Below are 15,000 nucleotides of genomic sequence, written 5' to 3'. Positions count from 1 at the left end.
AGCTCCAGGACTGCTGGCTCTGATGCGGCTCGGGCGTGTGCGAGGGCGTGCGGGCGCCATTACCGGAGGAGTCCCTCGAGCCCGCCGAGCCAGGCGTAGGGGGCAACTGAGGCGTTGGGGGCAAGCCCAGTGTGGTGGGGATGAAGGGCAAGTGATGCCCCGGGGGCACGAGCGAGGGCGGCGCCCCGCCCCGCATGGCGTTCATGAGGGCGTGGGGCGACGAGAGGAGGGACTCGCGCTGCCTCTGCAGGACCTCGGCCCTCGCCAGGAGGTCCCGGGAGTCTTCGTCGCTCCCGTCGCCGCTCTCCTGCAAAGAACCAAAAAGGGAAAAACGATTGAAGAGGTGCGCTAGGAAATATAAATTAAAAAATAAAATAATGATAAATTAAAACAAAATAAAATAACATAATGTAGAATTAAATACAATACAGACAACTATGACGATTGTGTGTGTGTGTGTGTGTGTGTGTGTGTGTGTGTGTGTGTGTGTGTGTGTGTGTGTGTGTGTGTGTGTGTGTGTGTGTGTGTGTGTGTGTGTGTGTACGTGTGTGTGTGTGTGCGTGTGTGCATGTGTGTGTGTGTGTGTGTGTGTATTTCCCTGCAGCGGAAGCCCATTAGCAAGTACAAGATATGGAACCAGACAGACAAACACTGACATATGAAGACATACGTAGATATATATATATATATGGAGCCTTCTGGAAACACTTACGCAGACATACGAAGAGAGTAAGACATATGAGCATATTCAGACATAGGTACAAATATGCGAAGACGTGCAGGCAGAGAGAGAAGGCATAGACATGAAGACATGATGCAGCAGTCAATGGTCGTTCCAGCTACAATCACGTGATTGTTCTACTTATCACTGAGAACCCTCCCCCCAATTAGCCACGACTCAGTAAAACAATCTGAGGTCATCACACTGGGCTTCCACAAGCTTTACCAGCGCCGACAGTTAAAAGTTCGTAAAAAAAAAAAAAATCAAATTTCCAAATATCAAGTTATCTTTCCGTCACATATAACAAAGAGATTCTAAATCTATACGAATGTTAGACACACTGTCTAAATGTTCTTCAGGGGTGGAAAAGGAGCTGGGAGATAGGGTTAATGAAAGAATATTAGGATGGTTTGGACACATGGAAAGAATGAGTGAAGAAAGACTAGTAAAAGAGGTGTGGAAGGCAGATGTGGAGGGAGTGAACATGAGGGGACGTCCTCGGATGAGGTGGATGGATGGGGTGAAGGGGGCTTTGGGGAAGAGGGGAATGTCTGTTGAGGAAGGACGGGAGAGGACAGAAGACAGGGCTGAATGGAGAATGGTTGTATATGGATGATGTTGTGATAGCATGAGGTGGAATGGGCGGGTGGATGGGGGGTGAGGTAGTATGTGTGAGCAAAATTTGACGCAGCCCGAAGGGATTTCTCCCCGTCCTCTCATTTTATGCAATGGGGGGACGGAGAGGGGGGTCGCCGATTTAATGAAGCGGCCTTGCTGTGGATGTGCTGTGTCTTGCGATACTGCTTCTGACCCAGGGCAGTGGACAAGGTGCAGGGATGACCCGTCATTCAGGAGGTGCTAAGATAAGAGGGAGGGTGGAGGGGTGTGGAGTGTATTCAGGGGTGGAATGGATGGGATTGATTTTGTGCCTTTTTCTTTTTGGCTACCCCCTTGTAAGGGGGAAAAAGCCTTGGTATATGTATGTACAAATGGAGGTTGGAGGTAGGAGGTTGGAGGTTGAAGGTAAGAGGTAGGAGGTAAAAGGTTGGAGGTAAGAGGTTGAAGGTTGGAGGTAGGAGGTAAAAGGTTGGAGGTAGGAGGTAAAATGTTGGAGGTAGGAGGTAAAATGTTGGAGGTAGGAGGTAAAATGTTGGAGGTAGGAGGTAAAAGGTTGAATGTTGAAGGTAGGAGGTTGGAAGTAGGAGGTTCGAAGTAGGAGGTTGGAAGTTGGAGGTAGGAGTCGTCATTGAGCCACATCCCGGGATGAAGAAGAGCCATCTACCAATAGAAACGCAAATCCGCGCTTCGACGTCATAAGATGATGACGTCACAGCGAAGCCTCAGTGGTCAACCCGCATTTGCATTTCTTCCACCGACGATGTCCCGATTGGCGGATTGTTTTCAACTAGGTTCCCCAGATCGTGGTCCCGAGTTTGATTCCGAAAGATATAGACGATTCCGGGGGAGGGGAACCAATGTGATATTCCATCCGCGAGAACTGGGCACTTAAGCCCCGCCCCCTTGGAGCTCCTCCTCCCCGAAGCTCCGCCCCCTCCCATAAATACTTTCCCCTGATTGGTGGAAATAAAGCTTCATTCAGTAGATTTTACCTCATTCGCCATTCAAGGTCAATATTGACAAGAAATGTTGAAAGTCTGGGTAATATAAACGAACATGCAAAATATTCAGCGGGAGAAAAAAGTAATTGAGAAGAATATGTTAATGAAATATTTACAGGTGACGTCTGTTGTTTCAATCATTCGAACAACCTCAGCGACTTTGGCTTCGGGTTAGGAAAAAGTAAAGGCAGGGAGGGGAAGAGGGGGAGGGGGAGGGGGAGGGGGAGGGAGAGGAGAAGGAGGAGGAGGGGAAGGAAAAGAGGGGGAGGGGAAGGAAAAGAAGGAGAGGGGGAGGGAGAGAGGGGGAGGGAAAGAGGGGATGGGGAAGGGGAGGGCAAGAGGAGGAAGGGGAAGAGGAGGAGGGGAAGAGGAGGGGAAGAGGAGGAGGGGAGAGGAGGAGGGGAGAGGGGGAGGGGAGGGGAAGAGGGGGAGGGATGGAGAGAAGGGGAGAAGTGGAGACCAGAAGGAGAGTGGGATGCGTCGACAGGACAAGAAGAGAATAGGAGGGAGTGGTGGTGGGTGAGGGGGTGGTGGGTGAGGGGGTGGTGGGTGAGGGGGTGGTGGGAGAGGAGGAGTGGGAGAGAGGAAGAGTGGATGAGAGGAGGAGTGGGACAGAGGAAGAGTGGATGAGAGGGGGAGTAGGAGAGAGGAAGAGTGGATGAGAGGAGTAGTGGGAGGGAGGAAGAGTGGGAAGAGGACAGGAGTGAGGAGATGAAAGCGGGAGAGAGGGAGGAGGAGATGAAGGCGAGAGAGATGGAGGGTAGGGAGAGGGGGCCAGGGGAGAGGGAGGCGGATGAGAGAGGAGGAAAGTGAGGAGGAGGGAGAGGAGACATAAGAGAGGGAGGAGGAGGAGAGGGAGAAGGAGGAAAGGGATGCGTAGGAGAGGGAAGAGGAGGAAGAGATGGAGGAGGAGGAAAGGGAGGCGTAGGAGAGGGAGGAAGAGGAGGAGGAAGAGAGGGAGGCGGAAGAGGAGGGAGAAGGAAGAGGAGGGAGAAGGAAGAGGAGGGAGAAGGAAGAGGAGGGAGAAGGAAGAGGAGGGAGAAGGAAGAGGAGGGAGAAGGAAGAGGAGGGAGAAGGAAGAGGAGGGAGAAGGAAGAGGAGGGAGAAGGAAGAGGAGGGAGAAGGAAGAGGAGGGAGAAGGAAGAGAAGGGAGAAGGAAGAGGAGGGAGAAGGAAGAGGAGGGAGGAGGAAGAGGAGGGGAGGAGGAAGAGGAGGGGAGGAGGAAGAGGAGGGGAGGAGGAAGAGGAGGGGAGGAGGAAGAGGAGGGGAGGAGGAAGAGGAGGGGAGGAGGAAGAGGAGGGGAGGAGGAAGAGGAGGGGAGGAGGAAGAGGAGGGGAGGAGGAAGGGAGGAGGAGGAGAGGGAGGAGGAGAGGGAGGAGGAGAGGGAGGAGGAAGAGGAGAGGGAGGAGGAAGGGAGGAGGGAGGAGAGGGAGGAGGAGAGGAGGAGGAGGAGAGGGAGAGGAACAGGAGGAGGAGAGGGAGGAGGAGGAAGAGGAGAGGGAGAAGGAAGAGGAGAGGGAGAAGGAAGAGGAGAGGGAGGAGGAGAGGGAGAAGGAAGAGGAGAGGGAGGAGGAGAGGGAGGAGAAGAGGGAGGAGGAGAGGGAGGAGAAGAGGGAGGAGGAAGAGGAGAGGGAGGAGGAGGAAGAGTAGAGGGAGGAGGAGGAAGAGTAGAGGGAGGAGGAGGAAGAGTAGAGGGAGGAGGAGGAAGAGTAGAGGGAGGAGGAGGAAGAGTAGAGGGAGGAGGAGGAAGAGTAGAGGGAGGAGGAGGAGGAGGAGAGGGAGGAGGAGGAGAGGGAGGAGGAGAGGGAGGAGGAGGAGGAGGGAGGAGGAGGAGAGGGAGGAGGAGGAGAGGGAGGAGGAGGAGAGGGAGGAGGAGGAGAGGGAGGAGGAGGAGAGTGAGGAGGAGAGTGAGGAAGAGAGGGAGGAAGAGAGGGAGGAGGAGGAGAGGGAGGAGGAGGAGAGGGAGGAGGAGGAGAGGGAGGAGGAGGAGAGGGAGGAGGAGGAGAGGGAGGAGGAGGAGAGGGAGGAGGAGGAGAGGGAGGAGGAGGAGAGGGAGGAGGAGGAGGAGAGGGAGGAGGAGGAGGAGGAGGAGGAGGAGAGGGAGGAGGAGGAGAGGGAGGAGGAGGAGAGGGAGGAGGAGGAGAGGGAGGAGGAGGAGAGGGAGGAGGAGGAGAGGGAGGAGGAGGAGGAGGAGGAGAGTGAGAAGGACGATAAGAGATCTGCGTGCAATAAAGGAAGAGGTGACATGGTCCTCGCACCCTGATGACAGGAAGAGACCGCGACACGAGGAGGAGGAGGAGGAGGAGGAGGAGGGAGGAGGAGTGGGAGGGTAGCATCATGCGATAAGGTCCCTCCTACTACCTGCGGCAGCTTGAGGACGAGTCCAAGGATGACGTCGAAGCAGACATGATAAGGACAAGGAGGAGGAGAAGGAGGAGGAGGGAGGAGAAGGAGGAGGAGGGAGGAGAAGGAGGAGGAGGGAGGAGAAGGAAGAGAGAGGAGAAGGAAGAGGGAGGAGAAGGAAGAGGGAGGAGAAGGAAGAGGGAGGAGAAGGAGGAGGAGGGAGGAGAAGGAAGAGGGAGGAGAAGGAAGAGGGAGGAGAAGGAAGAGGGAGGAGAAGGAAGAGGGAGGAGAAGGAAGAGGGAGGAGAAGGAAGAGGGAGGAGAAGGAAGAGGGAGGAGAAGGAAGAGGGAGGAGAAGGAAGAGGGAGGAGAAGGAAGAGGGAGGAGAAGGAAGAGGGAGGAGAAGGAAGAGGGAGGAGGAGGAGGGAGCAGGAGGAGGGAGGAGGAGGAGGGAGCAGGAGGAGGGAGGAGGAGGAGGGAGCAGGAGGAGGGAGGAGGAGGAGGGAGGAGGAGGAGGGAGGAGGAGGGGGGAGGTGGAGGAGGAGGAAGGAGGGAGGAGGAGGGAGGAGGAGGGAGGAGGAGGAGGGAGGAGGGAGGAGGAGGAGGGAGGAGGAGGAGGGGAGGAGGAGGAGGGAGGAGGAGGAGGGAGAAGGAGGAGGAGGTAGAGGGGAGAATGAGGAGGGGGAGAATGAGGAGGGGGAGAATGAGGAGGGGGAGAATGAGGAGGAGGAGGAAAGAGAATGAGGGGGAGAATGAGGGGGAGAATGAGGGGAAGGAGGAGGTAGTAGAATGGCAGTGAGGAGGGGGAAAATGAGGAGGAGGAGGTGGAGGGGGAAAATGAGGAGGAGGAGGTGGAGGGGGAAAATGAGGAGGAGGAGGAGGAGGAGGAGGAGGAGGGAGGAGAATGAGGAGGGAGGAGAATGAGGAGGGAGGAGAATGAGGAGGAAGGAGAATGAGGAGGAAGGAGAATGAGGAGGAAGGAGAATGAGGAGGAAGGAGAATGAGGAGGGAGGAGAATGAGGAGGGAGGAGAATGAGGAGGAAGGAGAATGAGGAGGAAGGAGAATGAGGAGGAAGGAGAATGAGGAGGAAGGAGAATGAGGAGGAAGGAGAATGAGGAGGGAAAAAAGGAAAAGGTGGAGGAGGAGGAGGAGGGAGGAGGAGAGAGGAGAAGGAGGAGGAGAGAGAGGAGAGAGGAGGAGGAGGAGGAGAAGGAGAGAGGAGGAGGAGGAGAGAGGAGAAGGAGGAGGAGGAGGAGAGGAGGCGGAGAGGAGGAGGAGCGGAGGAGGGAGGAGGGAGGAGGAGGAGGGAGGAGGAGGGAGGAGGAGGAGGGAGGAGGAGGGAGGAGGAGGAGGAGGGAGGAGGAGGGAGGAGGAAGAGGAGGGAGGAGGAGGAGGGAGGAGGAGGAGGGAGGAGGAGGAGGGAGGAGGAGGAGGGAGGAGGAGGGAGAGGAGGAGGAGGAGGGAGGAGGGAGGAGGAGGAGGAGGGAGGAGGAGGGAGGAGGAGGAGGAGGAGGGAGGGAGGAGGAGGAGGAGGGAGGAGGGAGGAGGAGGAGGGAGGAGGAGGAGGAGGGAGGAGGGAGGAGGAGGAGGGAGGAGGAGGAGGAGGAGGAGGGAGGAGAATGAGGAGGAGGGAGGAGAATAAGGAGGAGGAAGGAGAATAAGGAGGAGGAGGAGAGAGGAGAATAAGGAGGAGGAGGAGGATGAAGATAAGGAGGAGGATGAAGATAAGGAGGAGGATGAAGATAAGGAGGAGGATGAAGATAAGGAGGAGGATGAAGATAAGGAGGAGGATGAATCTAAGGAGGCGGATGAAGATAAGGAGGAGAATGAAGATAAGGAGGAGAATGAAGAGGAGGAGGAGAATGAAGAGGAGGAGGAGAATGAAGAGGAGGAGGAGAATGAAGAGGAGGAGGAGAATGAAGAGGAGGAGGAGAATGAAGAGGAGGATGAAGATAAGGAGGAGAATGAAGGTGAGGATGAAGATAAGGAGGAGAATGAAGAGGTGGTGGAGGAAGTGGAGAAAAATGAGGAGGTGGAGGAAGAGGAGGAGGGAAATGAGGAGAAGGGGAATGAGGAGGAGGAGGGGAATGAGGAGGAGGAGGGAGGAGGAAGAGAAGGAGGAGGGGAATGAGGAGGAGGGAGGAGGAGGAAGAGAAGGAGGAGGGGAATGAGGAGGAGGGAGGAGGAGGAAGAGAAGGAGGAGGGGAATGAGGAGTTGGGGAATGAGATGGAGGAGGAGTTGGGGAATGAGATGAAGGAGGAGTTGGGGAATGAGATGAAGGAGGAGTTGGGGAATGAGATGAAGGAGGAGTTGGGGAATGAGATGAAGGAGGAGTTGGGGAATGAGATGAAGGAGGAGTTGGGGAATGAGATGAAGGAGGAGTTGGGGAATGAGATGAAGGAGGAGTTGGGGAATGAGATGAAGGAGGAGTTGGGGAATGAGATGAAGGAGGAGTTGGGGAATGAGATGAAGGAGGAGTTGGGGAATGAGATGGAGGAGTTGGGGAATGAGATGGAGGAGTTGGGGAATGAGATGGAGGAGTTGGGGAATGAGATGGAGGAGTTGGGGAATGAGAAGGAGGAGTTGGGGAATGAGGAGGAGTTGGGGAATGAGGAGGAGTTGGGGAATGATATGAAGGAGGAGTTGGGGAATGAGATGAAGGAGTTGGGGAATGAGATGAAGGAGTTGGGGAATGAGGAGTAGGGGAATGAGGAGTAGGGGAATGAGGAGTAGGGGAATGAGGAGTAGGGGAATGAGGAGTAGGGGAATGAGGAGTAGGGGAATGAGGAGTAGGGGAATGAGTAGGGGAATGAGTAGGGGAATGAGTAGGGGAATGAGTAGGGGAATGAGGAGTAGGGGAATGAGGAGTAGGGGAATGAGGAGGAGTAGGGGAATGAGGAGTAGGGGAATGAGGAGTAGGGGAATGAGGAGGAGGAGGAGTAGGGGAATGAGGAGGAGGAGGAGTAGGGGAATGAGGAGGAGGAGTAGGGGAATGAGGAGGAGGAGTAGGGGAATGAGGAGGAGGAGTAGGGGAATGAGGAGGAGGAGTAGGGGAATGAGGAGGAGTAGGGGAATGAGGAGGAGTAGGGGAATGAGGAGGAGTAGGGGAATGAGGAGGAGGAGTAGGGGAATGAGGAGGAGTAGGGGAATGAGGAGGAGTAGGGGAATGAGGAGGAGTAGGGGAATGAGGAGGAGTAGGGGAATGAGGAGTAGGGGAATGAGGAGGAGTAGGGGAATGAGGAGTAGGGGAATGAGGAGTAGGGGAATGAGGAGTAGGGGAATGAGGAGTAGGGGAATGAGGAGGAGTAGGGGAATGAGGAGGAGTAGGGGAATGAGGAGTAGGGGAATGAGGAGGAGTAGGGGAAGGAGGAGGAGTAGGGGAATGAGGAGGAGTAGGGGAATGAGGAGGAGGAGGAGGGGAATGAGGAGTAGGGGAATGAGGAGTAGGGGAATGAGGAGTAGGGGAATGAGGAGTAGGGGAATGAGGAGGTAGGGGGAGGAGGAGTAGGGGAATGAGGAGTAGGGGAATGAGTAGGGGAATGAGGAAGAGGAGGAGAATGAGGAAGAGGAGGAGAATGAGGAAGAGGAGGAGAATGAGGAGGAGGAGGGGGGAATGAGGAGGGGGAATGTGGAGGAGGAGGGGAATGAGGAGGGGAATGAGGAGGAGGAGGGGAATGAGGAGGAGGAGGAGGGGAATGAGGAGGGGAATGAGGAGGGGAATGAGGAGGAGGAGGGGAATGAGGAGGAGGAGGAGGAGGAGGAGGGGAATGAGGAGGAGGAGGAGGAGGGGAATGAGGAGGAGGAGGAGGAGGGGAATGAGGAGGAGGGGAACGAGGAGGAGGGGAATGAGGAGGGGAATGAGGAGGGGAATGAGGAGGGGAATGAGGAGGGGAATGAGGAGGAGGAGGGGAATGAGGAGGGGAATAAGGAGGAGGGGAATGAGGAGGAGGGGAATGAGGAGGAGGAGGGGAATGAGGAGGAGGAGGAGAATGAGGAGGAGGGGAATGAGGAGGAGGAGGGAGGAGGGGAATGAGGAGGGGAATGAGGAGGGGAATGAGGAGGAGGGGAATGAGGAGTAGGAGGGGAATGAGGAGGAGGGGAATGAGGAGGAGGGGAATGAGGAGGAGGGGAATGAGGAGGAGGGGAATGAGGAGGGGAATGAGGAGGAGAGGAATGATGAGGAGGGGAATGAGGAGGGGAATGATGAGGAGGAGGGGAATGAGGAGGGGAATGATGAGGAGGGGAATGAGGAGAGGAATGATGAAGAGGGGAATGAGGAGGGGAATGATGAGGAGGAGGGGAATGATGAGGAGGGGAATGAGGAAGAGGGGAATGAGGAAGAGGGGAATGAGAAAGATGAGGGGAATGAGGAAGATGAGGGGAATGAGGAAGAGGAGGGGAATGAGGAGGAGGGGAATGAGGAGGAGGGGAATGAGGAGGAGGGGAATGAGGAGGAGGGGAATGAGGAGGAGGGGAATGAGGAGGAGGGAAGGAGGAGGAGGAGGGGAATGAGAAGGAGGAGGAGGGGAGGAGGAGGAGGGAAGCAGAATGAGGAGAGAAGGAGAATGAAGAGGAGGGGGAATGAGGAGGAGGGAAGGAGAATGAGGAGGAGGGAAGAAGAATGAGGAGGGGAATGAGGAGGAGGAGGGGAATGAGGAGGAGGGGAATGAGGAGGAGGAGGGGAATGAGGAGGGGAATGAGGAGGAGGAGGGGAATGAGGAGGAGGAGGGGAATGAGGAGGAGGGGAATGAGGAGGAGGGGAATGAGGAGGAGGAGGGGAATGAGGAGGAGGAGGAGGAGAATGAGGAGGAGGAGGAGAATGAGGAGGAGGAAAAGGTGGAGCTCTATATAAAGAAGACGATAAAAACCTCCATTCGATTATGTGCTAATGTACGACAATTACGATTTTATGGACAGTTGTCGTCGTCGTCGTCGTCGTCGTCGTCTTCTGGACTTGTGTCCCTCTTGCCCCGACACGCGACGTCCATATCTTCATGTGTCGTTACACCCAAAGTCCGAACAAGAACAGGACAGTTCACCTCGGGAGAGAAAACGACCCATATGACGTCATGAGTTGTCATAAGTAAATATGACACAAATCGGATCTCTTTCTTCAGTGAAGTGCCCTTTTCTTGTTTCGACTCGGGTTGCTTCTTCGACACGGCGCGAGCCATTGGGGATCGAACCCAAAGCATAAGAACTACGAAACGAGATCAGAACCCAACGCGTGTACGTATGTGTGCGTATGTATACCTACGTACTTGTGCACATACATACATAAAATTTAACTTTTTCTCTTTTCCAACAGTGATTGTTAATTAGCTGCTGTCCCAACCGTCCCTGAAGCGTATACACATAGGGTAAAGGTGACAGCTTCGGCCGCAACTACTTAGCGCTTCCTGGGGGGCGTGGCGACGTCTCGAGAGCGCCCCCCCTCCCCGGCGAGCTCCACCCCTCTCTCTCTCCCCTCGCTCGCCCTCCACCCCCCCCTCTCTCTCTCCCCCCCCCCCCCCCTCTCTCTCTCCCCCTCCCCCCCCCCGCTCTCTCCCCCTCCCCCCCTCCCCCACCCCCTCTCTCTCTCTCTCTCTCTCTCTCTCTCCCCCTCCCCTTCTCTCTCTCTCTCTCTCTCTCTCCCTCTCTTTCTCTCTCTCCCCCTCCCCCTCTCTCTCTCTCTCTCCCTCCCTCTCTCTCTCTCTCTCCCCCTCCCCCCCTCTCTCTCTCTCTCCCTCCCCCTCTCTCTCTCTCTCTCCCCTCCCCCTCTCTCTCTCTCCTCCCCTCCCCCTCTCTCTCTCTCTCCTCCCCTCCCCCTCTCTCTCTCTCCCCCTCCCTTCTCCCCCTTTCTCTCTCTCCCCAACCCTCTCTCTCCCCCTACCCCCTCTCTCTCTCTCTCCCTCCCCATCCCTCTCTCTATTTCTCTCCCTCTCCGTTCCTCCCTCTCTCTCTCTCTCCATCACCCCTCTCTTCTCTTTCTCTCTCTCTCTCTTTACATGATGATGATGGACCGCGAAAAACGACAGACTATGACAGATTCCGGCAGACCCTTGGCCCACCTGGCCTGACGCCGCAAATTCCATTCGTTTCCACGCAAGACTGCGCGCGCGCGCGCCTCGGGCGACCAAGATCCCCGGCAGAGTCCCCCACGATTCCAGTCGGATACGCAACGATCCGACCAGGGTGCCCACACTTGACCAATCACCTTAGATCTTCGTATCGACCGATATATCTATTCAGGCTAATCTAGCGATTTATTATAACTTATTATTATTACTACTACTGTTATTATCATCATCATCATACCTGTCTGATAATGATTAATGCGGATGGTCCATCATCCACGAGGAGCTAAGATGGGCTGGGAGGCAAGGGTGGAGGATGGGAGTGGAATGGGTGGGAGTGGATGAGTGCCTTTTGATTTGTCTATCTCCCTTATAAGGGGGAAAAAGCCCTTGGTGTATAGATGATCATCCTTATTAGCATCATCATTATTACTATCATTATTATCATCGTTATCATTATTATTATCATCGTTATCATTATTATTATCATCGTTATCATTAGTATTATCATCGTTATTATTATTATTTTCATCGTTATTATTATTATCGTTATCTTTATTATTATCATCGTTATCATTATCATTATCATCATCGTTATCATTATTATTATTATTATTATCATCGTCGTTATCATTACTATTATCATCATCGTTACCATTATCATCATCGTTATCATTATCATTATTATCATTATTTGTGGTGTTTGATCATGTTTAGCCCTTGTACACTGTTACACCATATCTCCATTCATCGTTCCCTTTCCGTACTTCCACTTTCATGTGTTTATTCTGGCTACCGCCAGGCCATTTCATTCATCTCCCGTTCTCGAATTGGGTCACCTTTTAAACAACCTCAGACTGCCGCCAGGCGATTTTATTCAATTTGAGGGACCCCTACTCTCACGATCTCCACGATCATGGTCGTTTTCTATGTACGCAATGACGAAATAGACTGACGTGCTAGCCCTGCTGACTCGGGTGATCTGGTGAAGGAAACTCCGCAGTTGATGTGTTAACTATGACACCACCGAACTGACGCGGTTAACGACCTTAACACGGGTAGATGCAGTGTCACACTGGAAAAGGAGGAGAAAGGAGGGGGAAGAGGAGGGGGAAAGAGGAGGAGGAGGAGGAGGAGGAGGAGGAGGAAGAGGAAGAAGTAGAGGAGAAAGTGGTTGTGGAGGAAGAGAAAGACGAGATGAAAAAGAAAAGGTAGAGAGACAGACAGACACAGACAGACAGACAGACAGACACACAGACACACAGACACACACACACACACACACACACACGCAAACACACACACAGAAAGAGAGAAAGAGAGAGAAAGAGAGAGAAAGATAAAGAGAACGAGAAAGATAAAAAGAAAAATAAAGAGAGTGAGGGAGAGCGAGAGAGCAAAGAAGGGCTTAGTGAGGTAGGGAGAGGGGCAGGGAGAGGAGTAGGAGTGGGGGACGGGGGTGCGGGGTTGCGCGCGGGTTGGTCGTTGGAATAGTACAATTAAACTTTTATGGAGGTAATATTGGACGCTGGAGACAGTTTTACATGTGACAACTCGGACTGGGTCCAACGGAGCTTCCTTGGGTCCAGCGAAGCTTCCCTAGGTCCTACGGGGATGCCTTGGGTCCAATAGGGATGCCTTGGTTCCAACTGGGATGCCTTGGTTCCAACTGGGATGCCTTGGTTCCAACTGGGATGCCTTGGTTCCAACTGGGATGCCTTGGTTCCAACTGGGATGCCTTGGTTCCAACTGGGATGCCTTGGTTCCAACTGGGATGCCTTGGTTCCAACTGGGATGCCTTGGTTCCAACTGGGATGCCTTGGTTCCAACTGGGATGCCTTGGTTCCAACTGGGATGCCTTGGTTCCAACTGGGATGCCTTGGTTCCAACTGGGATGCCTTGGTTCCAACTGGGATGCCTTGGTTCCAACTGGGATGCCTTGGTTCCAACTGGGATGCCTTGGTTCCAACTGGGATGCCTTGGTTCCAACTGGGATGCCTTGGTTCCAACTGGGATGCCTTGGGTCCATCGGAGCTTCCTTGGGTCCAATGGGGCTGCCTTGGGTCCAATGGGGATGTCCTGGGTCCAACGGGGATGCCTTGGGTCCAATGGGGATGTCCTGGGTCCAACGGGGATGCCTTGGGTCCAACGGGGTTGCCTTGGGTCCAACGGGGATGACTTGGATCCAACGAGCTTCCTGCGGTCCAAAAAAGGCTGCCTTGGGTCAAACGTGGCTGCTTTGGGTCCAACGGAGCTTCCTTGGGTTCAACGGAGCTTCCTTGGGTCCAACGGAGCTTCCTTGGGTCCAACGGAGCTTCCTTGGGTGCTACGGGGATGCCTTGGGTCCAACGGGGATGCCTGGGGTCCTACGGGGATGCCTGGGGTCCAACGGGGATGCCTTGGGTCCAAAAAGGGCTGCCTTGTGTCCAACGAGCTTCCTGCGGTCCAAAACGGCTGCCTTGGGTCCAACGGGGATGCCTTGGCGCCAAGCGATTTTATCAATTTCCCTACGCATCTCTACTAAACCATTCCGGGTATGATTTTTTTTATAATGACTGCCGCTAGGCGATTTTATTCGTTTCCTAGGCACCCATCTTCACAGTAGCAAGGGAATCTATTTCTTTGCTGTGGTGATGTATAACAGCTTTATTCTGGTTAATTCCAAATGATTCTATTCCGATTACAGGATGCCAGCATAACCTTGAGAGAAAGAGAGAGAGAAAGAGAGAGAGAGAGAGAGAGAGAGAGAGAGAAAGAGAGAGAGAGAGAGAGAGATCAGGCCATACATGAGCTCTGAGCTCTCATCCAAGAGGGTAACAAATGTCAATCACGAGTCGAACATGTGATCCAAGACAGTGGTGAATCTCTCTCTCTCTCACTCACTCACTCACTCACACACACACACACACACACACACACACACACACACACACACACACACACACACACACACACACACACACACACACACACACACACACACACACACACACACACACACACACACACACACACACACACACACACACACACACACACACACACACACACACACACACACACACACACACACACACACACACACACACACACACACACACACACACACACAATACCCCGTATAGGGCACTGACCGCATAACTTATGCAACCGATACTTTAGTGAATTCAGCGACACCCTACGGACCAGAGTCACACAGCATAATTCTGCTATTAGAGAGAGAGAACGTCAATCACTCAACTTTAAACTCTCACTCCCTTCCTCTACTCCCCTTAAAATTTCTTATCAACTCCCTCCGACTCCCTAAGGACTGAACCTGTACAGGCGGATACAGTTGATCTAAAGTTATGTTTGAAAACTGAGGACAAATATGACTATGAGCAGTATACAGTATGGGAGCAATGCGCGCGCGCGCACACACACACACACACACACACACACACACACACACACACACACACACACACACACACACACCATGTGTTCGTATGTGTGTATGTACCCGTGTGTTCATGACACGAGATGAGGACGGGAAGAGAACGTGAGATTGATCGTGAGAGCATAGGGCGTGAGATGTCGCATCAGGACAAAAATGGTACGCGATAAAGATCTGAAAGTCGGGTGATGGGGGTCGGGACCTAACCCCCCCCCAAAAAAAAAATATATATATAAAATAAAATAAAAACACACTCACCTCTTTCTTCATCTTGGCTTGCAAGAGCGTATGCAGACGGTCATACAGATTGTGACCATTATTGTTGTTGTTGTTATTGTTGTTGTTATTGTTCGGGGATCCGGGTCCTGGGGGCGACCCCGGGCCCATCATCTCCCTGCCGCCACCTAGGCCCACGCCCCCTCCGCCCCCGTGGAGGAGAGACGCGGCGTTGACCTGCTGACGTAGTTTGGCCAAAATGTCTTCCCCGTCGTAATGGCCGACTGGCTTGACGGGGCTGTCCCTGCCGCCCATGCCCATGCCCACGCCCACGCCGACGCCGACGCCCACGCCGACGCCGACGCCAACGCCACCGCCTCCGCCCCCCACTCCGGGGCCAGGTTCCTCTTGTTCCATGTCTGACATGCGGTCTTCACCGGCTGACTGGAAAAATAAACAAGAAAATACTCAAATTAATATACAAGAAAAATAAAACAGAAGATACCCAAATTAATATATACAAGAAAAATAAACAAGAAAATACCCAAATTAATATACAAGAAAAATTAACAAAATACTCAAATTAATATACAAGAAAAATAAACAAG

At 53.6% G+C, this 15,000-nt stretch overlaps 1 protein-coding gene across 6 annotated transcripts in view; it reads right to left on the bottom strand.

Moving 5' to 3' along the window:
• Positions 1–15,000, bottom strand: part of LOC143020683 (uncharacterized) — a 707,077-nt gene that overhangs the window by 598,123 nt on the left and 93,954 nt on the right. For all 6 annotated transcript variants that reach the window (XM_076177294.1, XM_076177289.1, XM_076177290.1 and 3 more), the window contains exons 3-4: positions 14,435–14,836; positions 1–307 (exon numbers count right to left, since the gene is read on the bottom strand). The exon at positions 1–307 is cut by the window's left edge and continues 20 nt beyond it. In XM_076177294.1, coding sequence (XP_076033409.1) covers positions 1–307; positions 14,435–14,836 — 709 coding nt within the window. The remainder of the gene's footprint in view (positions 308–14,434; positions 14,837–15,000) is intronic.

This window comes from Oratosquilla oratoria, chromosome 40 (genome assembly GCF_046742065.1).
Source record: "Oratosquilla oratoria isolate Oo_2021 chromosome 40, ASM4674206v1, whole genome shotgun sequence".
NCBI classification, from domain to species: Eukaryota; Metazoa; Arthropoda; class Malacostraca; order Stomatopoda; family Squillidae; genus Oratosquilla; species Oratosquilla oratoria.
The sequence above is the reverse complement of the archived record's forward strand: the minus strand, read 5'-3'. Positions and strand labels throughout refer to the sequence as shown.